Here is a 22,012-nt window from a genome sequence, read left to right as displayed (position 1 = left end):
TTCATTCACCAGCTAATATGTCTCTGAAGCCAGAGTTGAACTTAGGTCTTTTCCTAGCTGCTATTTGTAATATTCCTCATAACATGGGAGCTGCATTCTTAGGCCCCTTATTTTGTCCTAGCATTGATTAGAGATTGTAACTTGGATTACTACCATTTGATTCAAGGAACAACATTTGCTTTGTCTTTTGTCAAGAAAAGGCCCTTAAGTGATAATGTTGGAAAGGAGAATTTCTGTTGGGTGATGAAGTTATAAGCTAGAAACCCAATTGTGTTATGTTAAGAATTCTGAATAATGCTGTGGCTAGCCATGATTCCAGAAGAATGTTAACTAAGTATGTAAACATACCTATGAGGGGTTTGGTTTAAGTCACATAACAAGACTCCCATTTTCAGATACGGTGATTGATGGAATTTGATTTCTTGACCTGCATATTTTCCACAAAGATTTCCTCTTGTGTTTCCTCCTCTTCTTCCTCCTCCTCTACCTCAATATTTAGAGATGAGAGAAGAGACAGCAGGGATAGGATTTCCCAAGAAGAGATAAGAATAGGAGACCAGAAAGAGTCTGTGACAAGAAGGCTAGCTTTGAAGGTTACACTTTCAAATGTATCATAAAACGTTAATATGATAATTTGTTATGCACTTAAAGAAAAATAAATTGTACATAAAAGGTATTTGAAATTCCTGTAAAATCTTTGCTTATGTACAGAAATGTTCATTTTACTTTGAATTTAAGTTTCTATGCCTTAAGAATTTAAGATTTAGAAGAACTATCAACCATGATCATATTTAGATGTTAAAGATATATTTTTTTTTAAGGATAGTAAGAGTTCATCATATTTATAGTTAGGAAAGAAACTACCAAATAAAAGAATTGAAGATAGGAGTGAGAATGAGAGAAAGTGGGAAAGGATGGTGTCATACATAAAAAAAGTTGTACATAAGGAGAAGGACCATGTCTTCTCCAGTAATAGAGATCTATTGTTTTGATGTTGTTTTTGTTATAAGTTCTTTGTTGTCAAAGGGGACAAATGAATGTGATCTCTTGACCTGTAAATGAATTGGATTTAAGTGAGTGAAGGTTATACCACCAGTCTCACTTTTTCCTCCAGAAAGGTTATACAAAGCCATCCATCTCACTTTCTCTACTGGACCTGGTTCACTGTCCAGATAAGATCAGGACAACTGGAGATGCCTTTGTATGCAGTGGCCTAGAGATCAAGGACTTGAGAAATGAGTAGGTAGAAAACAGAGGGAATTCTTAGGGATTGATATTAATTTTTCACTTTGGTAAAATTTACTATACACAAATGTGGTCTAGTTATAGTATGATTTTTTTTAAAACTTAGTATAAATTTTGACAAAGCCATTGGAATATTCTTATCCTTGTCTCAATTGAAGAAGTGAGGAGCTCCCTCATATTCTAGATATTGTCTTATTTATAAGGAAGATAAGGAAGAAATGATTCTATACCTCTGCCTATTTATTAATGTTATCAAAAGGTTATAAACTTTGATATGGGAAGAGGTCTATTAGTCTAAACCTCTCCAATTTTTAGATGAGGATATTGATATAAAAATTTAAGTGATAGTACTGTAGTCAGTGGGGTAGTGACTAACCTGGGATATCCTTTTATATCCAGCCTTTTTATATCCAGACATCAACATAATGGTAACAGACACAAACATTTTAGTGTTGCATATCCTCCAGAATTTATCTAATTGGATAGATTTAAAAGCTAATTAGACAAAGACCAAGTTTCCTGTTGGTGGACATGGCAATGTCAACAACCTAGCAAGGTATCAGATAGTTGACTGATAATATCTTTTTTTTGTTTGTTTGTTTGTTTGTTTTTTAAATAACTTTTTATTGACAGAACCCATGCCAGGGTGATTTTTTACAACATTATCCCTTGCACTCACTTCTCTTCCTATTTTTCCCCTCCCTCCCTCCACTCCCTCCCCCAGATGGCAAACAGTCCTTTACATGTTCAATAGGTTACAGTATATCCTAGATACAATATATGTTTGCAGAACCGAACAGTTCTCTTGTTGCACAGGGAGAATTGGATTCAGAAGGTAAAAATAACCCGGGAAGAAAAACAAAGATGCAGATAGTTCGCATTCGTTTCCCAGTGTTCTTTCTTTGGGTGTAGCTGCTTCTGTCCATCCTTGATCGATTGAAACTGAATTAGCTCTTTATCGAAGAGATCCACTGCCTTCAGAATGCATCCTCAAACAGTATCGTTGTTGAGGTGTTTAATGATCTCCTGGTTCTGCTCATTTCACTCAGCATCAGTTCGTGTAAGTCTCGCCAGTCCTCTCTGTATTCATCCTGCTGGTCCTTCCTTACAGAACAATAATATTCCATAACGTTCATATGCCACAATTTATTCAACCATTCTCCAATTGATGGGCATCCATTCACTTCCAGTTTCTAGCCACTACAAACAGGGCTGCCACAAACATTTTGGCACATACAGGTCCCTTTCCCTTCTTTAGTATCTCTTTGGGGTATAAGCCCATTAGAAACACTGCTGGATCAAAGGGTATGCACAGTTTGATAACTTTTTGAGCATAGTTCCAAATTGCTCTCCAGAATGGCTGGATGTGTTCACAATTCCACCAACAATGTATCAGTGTCCCTGTTTTCCCACATCCCCTCCAACATTCCGCATTATCTTTCCCTGTCACTCTAGCCAATCTGACAGGTGTGTAGTGGTATCTCAGTTGTCTTAATTTGCATTTCTCTGATTAATAATTATTGGAGCATATTTTCATATGGCTAGAAATAGTTTTATTTTCGTCATCTGAGAATTGTCTGTTCATATCCTTTGACCATTTATCAATTGGAGAATGGCTTGATTTTCTTATAAATTAGAGTCAATTCTCTATATATTTTGGAAATGAGGCCTTTATGAGAACCTTTGACTGTATAAATATCTTAATAAATGTTTTTGCGTTTCATTAAATTGAGATACTAACCAAGGGAATCTGTGTTATTCTTTTACTGTTATAACTGTGTGGTGCACTGAAAAGAAGTTGATTCATCCTGCCTCCAATATATCAGGAGCATAGTGAGTTAATTTTTATAAGCCTTGTTGTTCTCAATCTAGAACCCTGTAAAGCCTCTTCCAGAGCTAGATCTGTTATTCTTTGCAGTATATTTTCTGCCTTCAGTTTGAATAGAATTCATTATTTTTCTTCTGGTGTTTTTGATAGGTAGTTTTCCTTAAAGCTCAAAACTTTTAAGAAACGGCAGAGATCATATGTTTTTCCCTGTACCTCATCCCTAGTCATTAAAGAATAATAAAAATAAAAGCGTCAAACTAAATAATTTATTCAAAGAGGAGTTGGTACTTGGGCAAATGTCTAAACAAATATTAGGTAATAAAAATTAAATTGGCAAAACAAAGCAAAACCGTGGCAGAGTGAGGAAAGGCAGTTGTGGTACTGCATAAAGGTCCACCAGACCTGGGATTGAGTCTGACACTTATTTTCTGTATGATCTTATACAAATCATCTGAATTTTCTATGCCTTACTTTCTCATTTGCAAAATGGGAACAATAATGTAATAACAGATTTTTTCAGAAAAGCACAATACAAACACAAATGTTTTTGTTTTTCTCACATGTGACTCTTTGTGATCTCTTTTGGGGTTTTCTTGGAGAAGATACTGATTTCTTCTACAGTTCATTTTACAAATGAGGAAACTGAGGTAAACAAGGTTAAGTAACTTGATTAGGGTCAAAGTTATTGAAGTAGCTGAGTCAGGATTTGAACTCCAGAAGATGAGTCTCCCTGACTCCAGGTTCAACAATTTATCTGCATAAAGTGCAGCATATAAACATATATGCTGCTCCAATATAAAAATGAAATGCTGTTATTGTTTTTGTCACAGTGCTATCTTAAAAAGAAAACAAAAAAATAAGGTATCACTCTTACAGTTTCATGTATTTTTTGAGATTTACATAAAGTAGGAAGGTTCTCATTTTCTCTCTCCCCTTGTTTCTCTCCCTTTTCTTGATCATAGTTATATATCATATACTCTTGTTTTTCTTCTCTCTCTCTCTATATATGTGTGTATATATATATATATGTATATATATGTGTGTGTGTGTGTGTATATATATATATATATATATATATATATATATATATATAAAATATTTGAATTGTTGGTACTTTTTCTTTTTCCAAAACAACTCTATAAGTCATACAAATTTATAATGGGAACTTGTAGGTTTTCCCCCTCCATCTCTTTGTAGAAGCTAATGGGTTTGTTACCATAGATTGGTATGATAAGCACAGACAAGGGGCTTATGCTCTCATGTGTGTGTAGGGTAACAAATCTTGCATATTGAACATTTAGATTGCATCTAAATGTTAGATTTGTCCCTTAACTTTTGTTGCTTTTTCACTTTTAAAATTCCAACACCATGCTGTTACTGATTTTAGATAAGTATGTGAGGCGGGGTAACAGGTTCTTGCTAAATAATTGTTGGACATTATATGCATAAATTTCATGGTAAAATTCCAGGTTCCATTCCTTTAAGACTGCTTCCTGGGTAAAATAAATTATAAATCTGCCCACTTGCTGCTTGCTACTACACTAACTTCATCCACTTAAATAAACCATCATTTGAGGATAGAGCTATGGTAAAGATGTAGTTTATTTGTCTAATAGGTCTCATTTGGGCTTTCAGTTTTCAATTGGGCATGATCGAATGGTGAACAAGTCCCCTTAGATTTTATCTAGTCTTATTACAGATAAGAAAACTGAGAAATAAAATATGTCCAGTTGTATTAAATGACAGATTTATACATCTTAGTTTTTTCACTATCTCTCTCCCTCTCATAATTTTAGAATAGCAGGATTCTTTAAAAATAACTATTTTTAAATTTAATTTTAAAAAATTTGTGTAAAGGATAGGAACTTTGAAGAAATAGACTTAAGGCTCAGTATGATTTAGTCCTACAACAAGGTGTTAATTACATGGAATTGATAAGACAATGGTTATCTAGTTGATAAGACAATGGTTATCTGGTTATCTAGTTTTACCACTTAATATAGTTCTACAGGATTGACACCTATGATGATGTACTGAGTATGTAAGAGCCAACAAGTTCTGGAAGGGACATTTCATCTCCCACCACTTTGGTGGCTGGCCTGTCTTCCTTCATTTCTCCACTGAGACCAAGTCCCTTCTCAAGGCCCTCCAGAAAGCTAGCCAGGCTCTTTGTCCTTTATCCTTGACTATGCCGGTGGTAATTACTCTGCTGAAAACAAGGCTGGTCCTGAGACTTGCAGGAAGCTAACCAGAGCATTATACTTTTGTTTTTTGGTTTGTCCTGGAAGTCTTTGTTAGTCTGACCGAGCTAGTGTGACCTGAGTTTAGAATAGTATGTTTTTTAAGAATGATGTGTTGTTGTTTTTTGGTTTGGTTTTGCTGAGTCAATTGGGGTTAAGTGACTTGCCCAAGTTCATATAACTAGGAAATGTTAAGTGTCAGAGGCCATATTTGAACTCTTTAAAGTCTTCCTGACTTCGGGGTTGGTCTATCTACTGTGGAATCTAGCTGCTCTGAGAATGATGTTTTAAGTAAATAAAAATGCATGGAGGAAACCAGTCATTGAAGTTATTATTAAAATATTAAGTGCACACACCAGGCCATGAACCCCAGATTAAGAGCACTTAGTCTTAGAGAAACAGCAGATATCACTGAAGGCTTTCATTTTTTGGCCGATCCTAAGACCCTCTCTGATCTTTTTTGTTCTCATTTTCTTTTATAAAAGATAGAGGTTGTTGGACTGGGCAGCTGTATATTATATGGTATCTTGGAAGAAAAGCAGGAATGGGTTGCTTGACTCTCCTGTATGCTTTTAAGTAAAAATAGATACTGAGATATAAAAATGTCTTTCAGGGTTTGGGAGGAAAAACAAATAGCTTGTTTTCTTGGGGAGGGAATAGCAAGATTTCTCAGGTTGTTTGGAGCATGTATTTCTTGTCTTCTAAAATTTTTAGTTATGTTTCGTACTTGCTTGGGAAGCAAAATTTTGAAACTGGACCCTTGGGTTCAAATTCAACTGCTAGGTTGTTTTTGTTGACATGGGTGTTACTTGAAATGATATGGGGAAGAAGGAATTGATAAATGTCCTCCTCTTGGCTCCCCTCCCCTCTAACATCCCCATTCCCCACCCCCCAATTCCCCACTCAGCTGACTGGTCACACATAATTGTTTTCTGGAAAGACTTTTGCTTAGGGGAAGAAAAGATGGGAGAAAACAAGATGCTATTTATTAGATTAGATCAGTTTATGTATATTTTGGCCAGGCTGGGTAGCACTGGCTCATGTCTGTTTTGTACTATTAGCTCATTTTGTAGCTAATGAAGCACCATGGTGGCTGGAATGGATGGGAAGGAGGGTGTGAGGGAGGAAGGGAAGGAAGGAGGGAGGAGCCTAGGGAAGCATGTGGAAAGAGATTTCTGCAGTCTGTCTGGAGAACTGCCCAGATTTTCCAGCCAAAAAAACAAATAAAAATAAATAAAAGGCAAGTGCTGAATGACACAAATTATGATATTAAGTAGGAATATGTTATTGAAGATGTGTCATTCATCCAGCTCTCTGCTCATGGGGGTGGCGGGGGGGTTGAGGACTGGGGGTGGGTTGTATAGTCTGGCAAATCGGATCTGCAGACAATTAAATTGAATACTCTCCTTTCAAAGGTCTTTCGAACTGTGGGGTTTCTCCCCTCCCCCCCTTCAATGAAAATGTTCCATATTCCAGGGGTAAGATTTTTTTTTGCTCCTCAGATTTCTTTAAAAAGAAAAGGAGAAGGAAAGAAAGCAATCCATGATAATAAACCTTCTGAATTTTGCTTCTGTCATTTTGTAATGGGGGGGGGAGGGAGGTGGCTGTATTCTAGAGACCTCCTCTTTGGTGTTAGCTTCTTTCCATCAACATAAATAACCTTTTCTCTCCCCTCCCCCTCCCAAGCCATTGCTATTCTTGCTGTCCTATTACTGTGCTGAATCTGCACTGCCGGCTGCTTATTACGTACACCAGGAGGATTGTTGACAAGTGCTCTGAAGCCTGCCTCTCGCTCTTTCCCTCTCTCTCTCTGTCTGTCTCTGTCTCTCCCTCCCTCCCTCTATTTCTTCCCTCCCTCCCATCTTCTTCCCCCTCTCCTTTCCCTCTTTTTCTTCTCTCCTTCTCTTCCTCTCTTTCCTCTCTCTTTCTCTCTCAGCAATGATCCGGCTCTGAGGATGGCTGTTCCACGGGTCTGTCAGGTGCAGTGTTTGGTGGCTTGTCTTGAGGAGCCTGAGATAGAAGGTGTGTTCCTATAAACAAAATGAAATCGAGCTCTAGATTTTGTTTTAGGCTGATGTGGCTTTTGTTGAGGGAATAGGCCTTTGTGGATTTCCCTGCTGGAGTCCTGATTAAATCCATTATGGATGGCAAGGTGCTATATAGCAGCATGTAAAATATTGTGATTTGCTTAATATTAATAATTCTTTCTTCTTTGATAGCCTCCCTGGGGGGCAGTGTGGGGCCTGCAAAGGTGCTGTGGAAATTTACAAGGGGAGAAATCACACTGTTAGCTCTGTTGACCATTTTGGTCAAAACTGCAGTGTTAAGCAGGCACCTATAGGTTTGAATATTCCTTTCAGGACCTGCCATGAATCTAGCCTTCTTAATATCAGTACTTATTTTATATCATTTTAGGCATTGTAGATAAAATACATCTAACAGGATACAAAATGCATCTGGCTGTAGTGAGGTAAGTAGATATCATATAATTTCATCTCCCCCACCTCCCCACCCCCTTTTAAAATGGTGTGGGAAACTGAGGCATTTTAAGAGATGTTTTTATTAAGAGTGATTTCTCTGAGGATACATTTGATTTGGGGAACAAAAAGAAGCTTTTAACTCTAACTCTAATGCTATTTCTTTAGTAATAGATGTTTTTAATTTTATTGCATAGACTGGATCTTGAGTCATTCAAATAGTTGCAGATATTAGTTATTGGAATAGATTTGCAATGTATATATCTCCCCCGACTGCATCCCCTCACACCCCCTTCCCTTCGCCCCTTTCCTCCCCCCCCCTACAAATTTACTCCTGTATTACTATAGTTTCATGTCCTTCCTACCCCATGCTTTAATTATAATTGACTTGAATTAAATCCGGCTTAAGTGGTGATAGGTCTGACTGAACTTTAAACCTAGATTTACAGTCACCTCATTTAATGCTTTTAGGCATAACAATCTTCTTTATTTCATTCTTTCTGGAAAATGCGTGAATTGATTGTCTTGTTGTAAAAGTTTGGTTACCTTCCTTCATTGATGCTATGAGGACAATAATAAAATGTACATACAGGGCTATGGGCAAAGGGAGTTTGTACACAGCCTTGACAAAGTTTATTCCTAGGAAGGCTAATAACTAGTAAGTGCTGTTTTCTAGGCAGACCTGTGTCCAAATCTGGTCTCCAAATAAATTAGTTCAGTGGCCCCACTTAGCACCTCTGGGTTTCAAACTTCCTATCTTATCCATACCTTTTAGAATCTAAACTTCTTGAAAGTAGGACTTACTTCATTCTTTCTATTTCTATCTCTTGAGCCTAGTAGAGTGCCTGTTATAATATGTAGCCAATAAATGATTGATTGATTCATTGATAAACTACTCACAAGATTTCTGTCATATCAGATAAGATGTATATTCAGTGGTGTGTAAATGTCACTTTCTATGTTTATTCTATTCTCTATTATTTATTCTATCTTTATTCTCATAAGTGTTTCAGTGTCTTAGGAGAAATATAAAATGGCACAGGTATCTCTAACATTTTTCCTGAAAATTTGAGTATCCATATGAGTTTGTGTAAATCAAATGAGATTTTAAATGCTATAAAGAGTAGAATATTTGAAAAGCAATCTGTGTGAATTCTTTTAAAGGGAAGCATTGTTTGTGCAAACTTAAATCAAGACCTATTATTTCTCTTATATAAATTCATATCTGGGTATGCCATGTTTTTAGAAAGGGCATACCATTCTGTTTTCTAACTCTAATTTTGAGGTAATTCATATTCCCAACCCCCTCCCTTGCATGGACCAGAACAAAGCCATAATGGTTCATTTCCCCATATTGTTAGCTTTCATCCTAAAATATTACACATGGCTCCTTTTCCTTTTGGTCATATTTCTTTTTTTTCCTCATACCAGGCTAAATCTTATGTTTGGTAGGATTGTGTTTTTCATTTTGCGATTGTCTATCTCCATAGGATTACTTTTGGTATGCAGCTCAGTTGCTTATGCTTGCTTTCAAGGCATCTTTGACAAAAAATGGGAAGTCCTTCATTTTTTGCTGTGTTTATAGTAAAAAATTCATGTAGGATGATGAGTATGATCTTGGATGATGAAGATGAAAGTCAGTGTTTTCTGTTATCCGTTTTGGTGACCTTGAACAAATCCCATTGTTCCTCACTTTTTTCCATTTGTAGAACAGGGAAATTAATTTTGGCACCAAGAAGATCACTTTCTAACTCGTTCTCTCTCTTTTCCCCCTCTATTTTTCAGATCTCCCCCTGTTTCTCAAAGTTTGGATTGTAATATGTCACTAGGAAGGTTGCAGGAACATTAGCAGGAGAAAATTGGAACTTTGGGTAATAAGGTTCAGAAAAGGTTCATAAATATAAGCACATTGTTTTAGAGACAATAGTCTACCAAAAGCTTCTTGTTATTCTTGCACAGTTTGACCGGAAATCAGGTGAATAAAGGTAGATGTTTCCTTGGAGAATTGAGATAAGTGATGGGGTATTACTCAGTAAAGAAAAGTCAATTCATAAAATTGAAATATGTGTTCTTGACTTTTCCCTGTCATGGGCCCTTTGACTTTCAGGTGATTGTACTCTATTGACCCCTCTTCTGAGTAATATTTAAAAATGGATAAAAAAAATTCATACACTTAGAGAAGCAACAAGTTATTTTGAAAAATCATTCATAAAATGTTGGAATTTTTAAAAACAAATTCAGAGATTGCAGATTGAGACGCTACGACACTGAAGTAACAGTAGCCTTCCTTTATTATAAAATTGTACATTACCAGAATTATCTCCTGTTCTAGGGAACTGAGAGATAGAAAGTAGGTAACATTTTTTTTTCTAATCATCAGGCTGATCAAAATTAAAATAGTTTTTTGAAGTTTTTTCTTTCTTTCCTTTTTCCATTGGATCCAGGAAACCTTTCCTGGAAATTGTTGGAAACACCCCTAAAGCATTTGTCACATTTCTGTTGCATTGTTTCTATTCCATGGTTGAGGTCCTGGAGAGGAGTGCTGGAGAAATGTAATCCTATATTCTCTCATTCCCCTGCTCCTGCACTGTTTATGATCATCATCGCCAGATTTTTGAGACAGGAAATTGTAGGCTTTCCATGAACCATTTCAGTGTATTGTAGAAGTCTATCCTTTCCTGAACTATTCTCCCTTTCCCCTTTCTCCTTATATTGCTGATTTTGTTTCTTTGAGAATTTACAAATCTGTTGCCATCTCAATTGCAGTTGTGTGAATTTTTGAATTCCATATTGGATCCAGAGCTCCTTGAAATCAGAAACTGTTTTTCTTCCCTTTGTTATCTCCTGTTCTTGGCACAGTATCAGGTATGTGGTCATTATTCAGCAAATACATGTGGCCTTCGAGACTGTTGTGTTTACTCTCTTATTTTGTGTGTTTATGCACACGTGCACTTCTGTAGATTAGCACAAGTTGAGAGAAAGAGAGAGACAGGAGAGATGTACAGAGACAGTCACAGTCTTGTTGGTTTTTGGTCATTGTAAACCATTTGCCTGTGTAGTAGAGTGGTAATGAAAGATTTTCTTCAGCATAATGATGCTGGATCTGCTACTTTACATATGTAGTATATTTGGGCTGGTTCTCCTACTTTATGTAAAAAATTCAGGCCTTCCTCCTTGCAGACATTTTGAAGAAAGAAAAGGTTACTAGTCTTTGGCTTTGATTGAGGTAGGTTATTATAAATGCCCTCTGTGGAAAGGGTCATACTATCTCGCACACATAGTAGGTGCTTAGCCACTGAAAACAGTAAGAGGATTTAAGATACAATTCAACATCTTTTTGTTGTTGCAACAAAATTATTGCTGACGTAGAGCACTAGATTATTTTTCAGGAATATTGAGAGATGCTCATGCTTAAAATTTTCCTGACTAGAATGCAAAATTTACAGACAAAGGGAAGTTGATAGCCTGTTTCATTCCCTTTACTTGGGAAGCCATTTTCAGTAGGAAAAGTAATGTCTTTCTTATAAGCTGAGATATTGTTACGGCCTTCTTTTTTTCTCCCCAATCCCCTCTCCTACATCTCACTTCTTCCCAAATCCCTTTTCTCCTCTTCCTCCCTCTCTTGTCTTGGTTAGACATCTTGCTGCCTGTCCAGAGTTTAGCTTTTCCTTTTCTTCTTACCTTTATGCATGTACTGAATTTAACCAGTTGACCTGACTGTGCACAGTGACAAAGAGATGAAATCTCTGTGGTTATACCAACTTTCTTGACTTTTAGGTCCCAGCCAGGATTCCAATAATGGATAAATAACTTTTGATGCCCAAATTGTTGAATCTGTGAAACTAACCTTTCCTGTTCTGTCCTACCCCCATGGCCTTTTTTATTCTTCATTCTCCCCAGGCCAAAGCAGGGAACCAAAATCATTTTTCTTGATGTTATCTTTTGTTGTTGTTTTGATTTAAATTCTCAGTAGAGGCAAACTGAGTATTCTGCTTACCCTAAGCACCTCCAGATCTATTCTAGAAAGGAAGAGGAGGCAAGGCTTTCACTAATTCTGAATTTACACTTATAAAAGAAAGATTGGGCAGCAACTGTTGGAAGCCTGATGGTGGAAGCTTGTCGCCTGTTTAATATGTAATGTGATACCTTGTCTCACTGTGACAAGGTGACAGATGGCTTTGGGTCTATAAAACAGAATTACCTTTTGTGCATCTCTTGCTCAATACAGTAGCTCTCCTAATATGCTAATTAGTTGGGTGTGCTACAGATGTTTTAGAAATCCTGGAACAGCTTCAAAGGTCTCATTGATTTCCCTTTATTTCTAGTCCTTCTCTAGATCATGATTTTGTGTGGTGGGTGTTGGGGGATATTTTAAAACACAGGTGATTCTTTTGAGGTTATTGGAATTGTTTTATGGATGTGTTGTAGGGGGAAGTAAGGGGCTGGGAGGAAAAAGCAGAAAATAATTCTTAATCTTTTCCCAGGATAGGAATAAAACACAATTAAGAATAACAGCGAGAAAAGAGCAATTTCCTTCTAACATATTTGTAATCTGCGCCTTTAGGTAGTATTAAAGCTAAGCTATCTTGCATTTTTCATCATAACTTCCTACCCTCTTTTGTGTTTGAGCAAGGAGCAGCAAGATGCTAATATATGTATAACTTTAGCTGGTCTGTCCTGCCTATAGCCGTATAACCTTTCTTTCTTGTTCATTATTTTTCAGTTCTGGGGGGAAAATGCAGAGCTTAAGTTGCTATATTGAGTTGCCAGGTTCTAGTTAGCATTTCATTTCTTGCTAATTTGGAAGGTGGATGGAAAAGCTACTGGCCTTGGCAATCATTTCTGATTACAGGGTGCTGTTTTTTCTTTGTTTTCTTCTGGGTTTGGAGTGTTTGTTGCACAGGGGTTGACTTGATCTTTGTGGTATGGGGTCAATGGAGCTGTGTCAGGCCCTGTTACAAACATAGCCTCTCCCATTTGTTGTTCTTGGTATGGATGGGCCTGTAGTCCTACAGGACTCCAAGGTGATTGTACTGTAGCACCTGTTTCCTCATCGAGAGATATAATGGAAGTGCTTTAATCTGGTGGATATTAATACAGAATAGAAAGATAAAGGTCTGAGGAAGATTGGAATTTTTTTTTTCTCTTCATGAAAAAGAAGCAAGGGGGTAGGGCCAACTAAAATATAGGCGAGGGATTTGAAAAATGAAGTCTTAGTTTTCTTCCCTCACTCTGACTAAAAACAAATGGGACTGAAGGACAATTGCCCTGCCTATCAGTCCCACTTATATTAATAGGAAAAGGCCCAAAGCGTTATCTGAGTGGATTAGATCATGTTATAATTATGTCTATTCTGCCGGGTGGCATTAGTCCCCTTCGTGCTGACCAGCTGTTTGGAAGGAAAAAGGACCATGTGGTCCTGATTGTGTGGCTTGTATTTTAGTACAAGTTAAATCTGATTCGTATTCAGTAGACTAGAGAAACATAAGGAAGGCCTAGCCAAATGTGTAGAATTGCTTGCCCAGCAATAAAGCTGATTTTTCTCTGCAGCAGTATTGAGGATTTTTTTGGAACATGATTTACCAATTAATAAAAGTTGTTAGTTGTTTCCCTTGTAATGATATTAACCCTCTTTCTTTTGAATGATCACCAGTTAATAAAATGTGTTAATTCTTTTTCCTGTAATGATATTAACCCTTTCATCCAGACTACTAAGAGGCAGACACCCACCCCCCCATCCCCCACCCCCCCTTTGTATCTTCTCTTTAATTTGTGACAATCTGTTCATCAGGACATTCTGCTTTTAGGCTAGTTTTCTTATGTTATGAATGTTTTGGAATGTTAAACCCCCTTCTAGCAGGGTGGCTTAATATGTAAGATGGAGTGGAAACAATCTGGATTCTAACCTTGCTCCAGATGTTATCAGGTATGTCCTAAGACAGACTCTTGTTTCCTTATCTATTAAAAAGGGGAAAGAATATTCCTTACCTAACCAGGATATTGTGGAATTCAAATATATAATGCTTCTAACATGTTTTACAGAAATAATCAAAAGTATTATTTAGTCAGCTATCATTACCATCGTATGACAATTTCTGTGTTCTAGAACCTGCACATTGTCAGTAAATAGTGACGTGTGGGATATCCAGCTGACAGTTACATGGACTTATTGGAGAACCTTAGTTTTTTTGCTTTAGATTATTGATTTTAATGGCATATAAATCTTCTTCTAAATACTTTCATAGCCAGATGCCATGTCGTCACATTTTCTATTTATTTGAAAGTAGAGAGGCTTCCATTTTCGCTGCTGAAATCAGTCTGAGGAACCATTTTTAATGATTACTTCCATTGGGAGAGGTCTTCCATGGTTGCAGTTTGTGAGGTAAAATATATATTTAGACCTCAATTCTAAAACATTGTGGGACCCCCAACAACCTCCCTCCATATGGTTTAATTTTTATATATTCTTTAGTGATTTCTAAAATATGGTTTTCTAGATAATTTTAAAATAAAAACAACCCAAAATACAGTTATTTAGATAGTTATAAAATATAATAATTTAAATATATACTTTGGTAATATTCAGGGCTTTTTATACTTTGTCTACTTTTTGCCTGAGAAATTGTGACTCTGGGTAAATAGTATATCAAATAGGCAAGCAAATCAAATATTTTCTGATAATTATAATTTCATAATTCCCACATCAGCTATGAGATCTCATTTGTAGTCACAAACAATAGTATAAGACGCTAGAATATAGATATTTATAAAATATAGATCATTAGCTCATCTAAAGCTGGAAAGGACTATATGGATCATATAGTTCTTTTTTTTTTTAATGGATCATATAGTTCTACCATTTTTTCCCTTTACTTTTCTTAAAGCAGAGGAAAAAAGACTAAGAAAGATTAAATTAATTATAAAAGGTCACATAGCTTTCATGTACTTGGATTGGGACTGAAACCTAGAAAATTTGTTTCCTATCTCATACTTTTCAAGGAAATGTAAATTAATCTTGTGATTTGGATAGACATTAAAAATTATACATAAAAATTGCTCTTGCTCGTGAAAAGCAGGAATTTGTTCTGTGCTATATATCTTTAAGAAGTGAGGGTCTTGATGCTTAAACATTTTATATTATAGGTGGTCAGTCACATCATATAACCAGCCATTCCATTTTTAAAAAATACATTTTATTGATTTTCTTAAAAAGCCATTATCATTTTTCAATAACTCCTCATCCTCACCAGCTTTTTTTTTTTTTTTAATCAAATAAAAGAAATCACTATATTACTCTTGTCTGAAAATGTATTCTTCTCTTCTTATCTGTAGTTCTCCTCTTTGCTGAGAGTCAGGAGGTTTGTTTCATCATCAACTGAATTCGTGATTGCTTATTTTGTTGATGAATTTTCAAAAGGCTCTTTAATGTCATTTTCCTCCATGCTGTTGTCATGCTATTTTTGTTTTCTTTTTATTTTACTCTGTATCAATTCATACAACATTCACCCTTAGAAAACTTTGTGTTTCAAATTTCCCTCCCTTCCCCTGCCTCCCCTACATGGTAAGTAATTTAATATACATAATATTGTTTTGTTAATTTAGTGTAATTCAGTTCACCATTTCTTAATAGATTAATCACATGTACAAGATGCTGTTAGAAATATTTATGTTTATACAGCACATTTCACTCTGTTTCACGAACTCTATGAGGTGTCCTATAAGTGGGTCAGACTACATTTTCCATTTTTGCAAAGTTAGCTGTTAAACATATTGCAATTTGCTATTTTTTTAAAAAGTGTATAAGTAGGTGTACATATATTGGATCTAACATATATTTCAACATAATTAGCATGTATTGGATTATCTTCCAGCAAAGGGAGGGGGTGAGTGGAAGAAGGTGAAAATTTGGAAGAAAAGGTTACACAAGGGTCAATTTGGAAAAATTACCCATTAATATGCTTTGCAAATAAAAAGCTTTAATAATAATTTTTTTTAAAAAGGAATCCATAAGCTATAATAAAGGTGAAATTTTGAAATAATGAAAAAAAAGTTAGGCTGAGTTGAAACTTACCTTCTCCCACATTCACTCAGTGGTAAATTTTCTTTATTCTAGGTGATGATTGTCTTGAAATATTCCCTATAGATTGCAAAATATCCTTTACCCTGTATTTTCATACTTTGTTACAGATCTAATCAGATTCTTATCTTTTTGGGACTTCCCATAAATTTTTACATTTTTACCTTTGATATACAATGGAGTATTAGATTTATAGTTAGAATCAATTGATATGTTGATTGATTTTCTTGAATTGTTTTTCCTCTTTTTAACTTGATATTTCAAGGGGTTGGTTTGCTCAGGTAAGATTGAAGAGATATTCAGAAGTAAAAAATGTTTTAAAAACAAAACATTTGTAAAAAATATTTTCAAAAATATGGCAAATGTTGTTTTACCACAGAACAGTGATGATATTTCATTTAGAAATGATATTTTCTAAAATGATTGTAGCCCTGATTATGTTAGATTTTTAAGCAGACATATCACATAGTTGGTTCATTCTCAATTTACAGTTTAGGTCTCTTTACTTATAAACTATTGTTAAGCCAGGTATTCTCTGTCCTACTTGTACATTTAACAAAAAAAAAAAAAACCTAAATGTAGGATTCCTGTTAGCTTTCCTTATCAGTCTGAAAATTCTAGCCTCTCGGGGCCTTTTTGTCATCCCATTATATTATGTCTTTCTCAGCTTTTTTTGTCTTTTGAAAATTTGAGGAATCCTACTTTTAAGTTATTTATAAAATTGTTGGAGTGGACTGAAATAATTTTAGAGCTTTTTGACTTTGAGTAGATGGTAATGTAAAGTAGTAAGGTAGAGTGAGAGACAGAGAGACATAAGTAAAAGATTCTTTCTTTTCCTTTCCCCTACTAATACACCCATCAAACCTCTCCAAATCTGTAGACAAAGAAAGCACTTTTTACTTTCCGATGAGAGCAAGGAACAGATTTAGTGAATAGGCCATAGGAGAGGGGAAAGTACAGGATCTTACTGTCAGGTTGATCAATTTGAAAGTTTGAAATTTTGGAGACAAGTGTTTTTGATTGATAGTAAGGAGTATAAAATGTGGAGATGATTTATTATTGTTAGTCAATGAAAGAAGAAAATATGTATTATCATATAATAACAAGGTTTTTGTGGAATTTGAAAGTTGCCAAGGAAAATTTTAGGAGATTGAGATATGTATGTGTTCTGTAAGCTGCTTGAAGGAAGGGGGGGAGTATGAAGGGAGTAGAGAATGTCTTGATTTTCATGAATGATTGAATGATGATAATAGTAATAGGTTATTGGAGGTTGAGTCAGGAGTGGGGAGTTTATGCCTCCTGCCCTTGTGTATCAATGTATGGTCAGTGAAAGATTGTGTTGTAGAAGGTGTCTAGAGATAGAAGGGGAGAGCAATATTTCAATTAATTGGAGCTCAAGTTAAGTGTTTGAGCAGGAAAGAGAGTTAATTGACTCCTTAAAGGGTATGAATATAGAAAAATAGAGCAGAGGGGAATAGTCACTAAGAAGATATATTATGAACTAGAATTTAAATATAGAAAAAGCTATTTGTACCTTAGAATCGTGGTGATTTGGGATGACCTTGTTTGGGGAGAGATTGAGGAAGAGACTTAGAAATTGATAAAGAATGAGAAAAAAGTAGGTGGAATTCCTTAGAATAATTCTAAGTTTTTATGAGTCCATAGATGCCATAACCACTAGCTGTGGCTCATGGGGGAGCCTAAGTGATAGAGGGAGTAGTAGTTTATGGGTAGTGGAGAGAAAGGGAAGTCAAAGAGGCACCACTACTTTCTCCTCCTTTATTGTTTCTCTATAATCAACTGCTTATTATGAGAATTAAATAGTGGAGATATTTACTTTTTAAAGAAGAAAAAGTTTCCCTTTTTAAGGAATACAATCTTCTCTTCCAGTAACACATAAAAAAATTAAATGCCTTACTGAGAATTTTCTTTAATCATGTGATACATGCCTCCATATTGTTAGTAAGAGCAAATAAATTGTCCTTTATGCAGAGTTTTAACATATGGAAATGGCTAGAGAGAGAACTGAATATATTGAATAAATAATTAAGGTGGACATTACCATATTGTTAGAAATGTTGTGATTTTTCTTTTGTGGGGTTACTGATAAGCTCCAGTTTAGTCCTTAAACCAGAGTTCCTCAAAACACTTTGTTGAGTTATGATAGCATCATTTTCCATGGAGACTTTCCAGATTCCTGATTAAATGCAAAGGAAAGAACTCTAGATGAGGTATTAAAGCTATCAAATCACGCCTCTTTCCATCTACTTCTCTCTGGAATGCCCGCAAGTCACTTACACCCTTTGTGTCTTAGTTTTTTTCTTTTGTGAGATCAAGGTAATCTCTTCCAGCTCTTAATCTTTGATCATGTTGAATTTACGTTTATCCACATTTCATAATTATACCTCATTATCACTTTTTTTTTTTAAATCATCTTCTGAACTGTCGGATGTTGGTGGATGTTACTGAATTATGGGCAGTGCTCTAGACAGTTGCAGAATTTGTTTTGTTAGTTTTAGTTTGTTTTTTCTTCTTCTTGAATTACTTTCTCATTATGTATATTTTTCTTTAGTATCCTCCAGATATCAACAGCAGGATTTCGGTTCTCATATTCTGTAATTGTTCATTCCCCTGTGAAGCTTCTGCTTGTTTCCCAGACTGCAGTTATCATTGGCATTCTAGCATGCTGCTCTCTGGTGTTCCTTTAACCATGTGATATTCCCTTTTCTCACTTGTAGGGCTCCTCACTAATGGCCAATCTAAGGGATTAGGACCAGCATCAGAACAGTCAGAGAATGAGAAGGACGACGCATCACAAGTGTCCTCAACTAGCAACGATGTTAGTTCTTCAGATTTTGAAGAAGGGCCATCAAGAAAAAGGTCAGTGTGTGAGAAAATTGATTATCTTAACTACATATTTTAGTCACATACCATGCCAGTATTTATAAATGATCATAGTAATAGGATGAAATGGGTATCCTGCTTTTTTGTTTTTATGTAGTTTTAGAGACATTAAATTGTACAAAATTTGTTGAAGTGTTGGGAATTTTAGAGACTGGATTCTGGGCTTTCTGCAGTTGAATTAGTTTAATTTCTATTAATTTCTATTTCTATTCTATTCTATTCTATCTAAAAATACTTTCTATTAAATAAGAAAGTAAGGATTGGCCGACATCCTTGTTTGAAAGAATAAGGATAATGTGTTGTATCTTGTTATTCTAACCTTACATCAAAATATCAGCCATGAAGGATATTCTTATGGGCCTGAAAAACAAATTAAAGGTTTCACAGAATCAACTATTGGTAGTGATAGTGATTCACTTCATCAACTGTCTTTATCTTTATATATTCAAAATCCATTCATTGTTATTTCTTTGACTTCCACACTTGTTTAAAATTTGATTTTGTTTCTTGACCATTTTATCTACTTGTCGTCTTGACTTTTTACCGTGTGTGTGTGTGTGTGTGTGTGTGTGTGTGTGTGTGTGTGACTGACCTCTAGTAGAAAACTTTTCTCAAACTAGGTTCAGATTAAATATTTGTAAGGGCAAAGAATTCCCTTCCTCTCTGGCCTTCTTCACTTCCTCCAGATTTGAACTTACTTGTAGAAAACTCCACTAACATAAACTGTTCCATGAATAATTAATTGAATGTGGTAGGAGGAAAGGATTAGCTTGGTCACTTGCACATAAAGAATCAACTACCATAATCAACACCTAATCTAATTTGTGTATATTGCTTACTTTAAGAGTTTGGGGGTGGGGAGAAAGATAAGGAAGAGGATCTATCCAAGGAAATATTCTTCACAGAGTGTTGGTAAAGTATAATTCATTTCTAAAAGTTTATGCTTTTGTTCAGAAGTAATTTCCCTTATGTGCTGATTGTCTCAGATGTGGAATTCTAGTAGGTTGAGCTCCTTTTAACACTAGAAGGCTTTGATCTGATGTTAATTTAGGGAAGGTTGAGTGGTAGTTGGAGAATTTAGCCTTTGAGGTTATGTTAGTACTACTTAAATTTGATTCTTTGTATTTTTTGTGTCAATGTTAATATATGCAAACAATTCCCTTTTCCACCTTAGTAAGATCCTTGAGAATAGTTACTATTTGATTTTTTCTTTGTATTTTTTAGCACCCAATATTGTATTTAGCACACTGTTGCAATTTTCAGTTCTTTAATAAATATTAAATGTCGAGCATTATCTTTAAATTTTTTTTTAATCAATAAAAATCTGTTTTCTGGTGCCCACCCTCACATCCTCTTCCCTCTATCCCCCAATAAATTAAATGAAACTCCTGTAATTAATATTTATAATCTAACAAAATCAATTTCTCTTTGGCCTTATTTAAGGGGGGGAAAAAAAATCCTTGGATTCTTGGAGACTATAACATCACTGCCAGTAAGCCTGTTTCATCAGAAGACCATGTTTGGTCTCATTTTTTTCTCCCATTAGGAGTTCCTCAGTCAAAATTATTTGTCTTTTCAATATTGTTGTTGTTTGCTATTTTTTCTGGTTCTATTCATTTCACTTTACATCTATTTATGTAAATCTTCTAGTTTTCTATGAAGTTATCTTTTTCATTGTCTTTTAAAAACAATCATTTTTATCAAATTTGAATATTATATAACTTTTTCAGCCATTTTTCAATGGATACACACTCTATCAGGTTTTGTTTCTTTCCTATTCTCTGCAACATATTTGTGTTTCCCCCTTTCTTTTTTCTCTTTTCTCTGAGTATGTAGACTTAGTAGTAGTAATATCCTTGAGTAAAAGGGTATAAATTTGGGGGAATATATTTTCCAGATTGCTTTCTGAAATGTCTAATGGTTTACAGCTACATCAGTGATGAGATAATTTGCCTGTTTTTCCCACAACCCTACCAAACATTTTTCATTTTTTATTTTTGTCAACTTGATCAATCTGATGTATGTGAGGTCAAACTTTATAGGGTTGTTGTACTTTTCACTCTTCTAATTAATAGTGTTTTTTTTTTTTAAAGAGCATTCATAAAATGTGGTCATTTATAGCTTGAATATCTAACTTATAATGCTGTTTGTTTATGATTTTTCAGCATTTATCAAGTGGCAATGAGTCTTATTTATTCTTTTAAATTTGGATATGCTTTCCAAAGAGGATTTTATCAGAGAAATTTGCTACAAAGATTCCCTCCTCCCACACCCTTTCTTCTTTTAGATAGCTTGAGTTTGTTTATGTGAAAATGTTTTAATTTTACATAATTAAAATTATCCATTTTCCCTTCTGAGGTAATTCTCTCCCTCTTGTTTTTTGTTCACATTGTATAAATTCTAGTTTTATTTTAATGATCAATGGTAGATTTAAAGAATTCAGTTTTATAATGGAACTTTCTCATTTAAAAAATACAATTATGAGAGATAGCATGTTTTAATGGACAAAATAATGGACTTGAAACCAATGGGCCTGAGTTTGTCTTTCCTCTGCCCTTTAATACCTGTGTATTATTTGGTATCACAGTTAACCTATCTGGATTTTAGTGTAACCCATAATCAAATGAGGTGGTTGTTTTCTAAAGGCCTTTTAACTCTATGTCTGTGTCATCTTGTGAGATCCTGCATTTTGGAATTCTATATGACTTTTGTACTAAGTTTGGTGGTGGTGGTGGTTTTTGGTAGTATGTAAATAAAAGTTACTGTTTTTTCTTAATAACTTTTTTTCCAAAGATATGCAAAGATAGTTTTTAATATTCAACTTTCCAAACCTTGTGTTCCAATTTTTTTTTGTGTGCATGTCCCCCACCCACCACCCCCAATACATAGCAAGCATCCAATATAGGTTAAACAATTCTTCTAAACATATTTCCATGTTTTTTATGCCGTGCAAGAAAGATCTGATTAAAAAGCAAAATAATTTAAAATGAAAACAACAAAAAAAGTGAAAATGCTATACTTTAATTCAGTCTCCAGACTTCTCTCTCTGGATGCAGATGGCTCTTTTCATCACAAGTCTATTCGAATTGCATTAAACCTCATGTCCTTCATAATTGATCATTACACAATCTCTTTATTGTGTACAATGTTCTCTATGTTCTGCTCACTTCACTTAGCATCAATTCATGTAAGTTTTTCCAGTTTTTTTTAAATCAGCCTGCTTTTCAGTAAATAAAGTATT

General features: G+C 35.0%; 1 protein-coding gene across 2 annotated transcripts in view; it reads left to right on the top strand.

Annotated features, from left to right (window-relative positions):
* Positions 1-22,012, top strand: part of JARID2 (jumonji and AT-rich interaction domain containing 2) — a 312,614-nt gene that overhangs the window by 162,913 nt on the left and 127,689 nt on the right. Inside the window, exons 1-2 of one of the 2 annotated variants that reach the window (XM_051970654.1) lie at positions 7,250-7,335; positions 18,606-18,747. In XM_051970654.1, coding sequence (XP_051826614.1) covers positions 7,269-7,335; positions 18,606-18,747 — 209 coding nt within the window. In that variant the 5' untranslated portion in view covers positions 7,250-7,268. Of the gene's footprint in view, positions 1-7,249; positions 7,336-18,605; positions 18,748-22,012 lie in introns of those variants that run through there. The other variant, XM_051970653.1, reaches the window with a different exon arrangement.

The sequence above is a fragment of the Antechinus flavipes genome, chromosome 1, assembly GCF_016432865.1.
Source record: "Antechinus flavipes isolate AdamAnt ecotype Samford, QLD, Australia chromosome 1, AdamAnt_v2, whole genome shotgun sequence".
NCBI lineage: Eukaryota > Metazoa > Chordata > Mammalia > Dasyuromorphia > Dasyuridae > Antechinus > Antechinus flavipes.
Note: the sequence above shows the minus strand (reverse complement) of the source record. Positions and strands in the feature narration are given on the sequence as shown.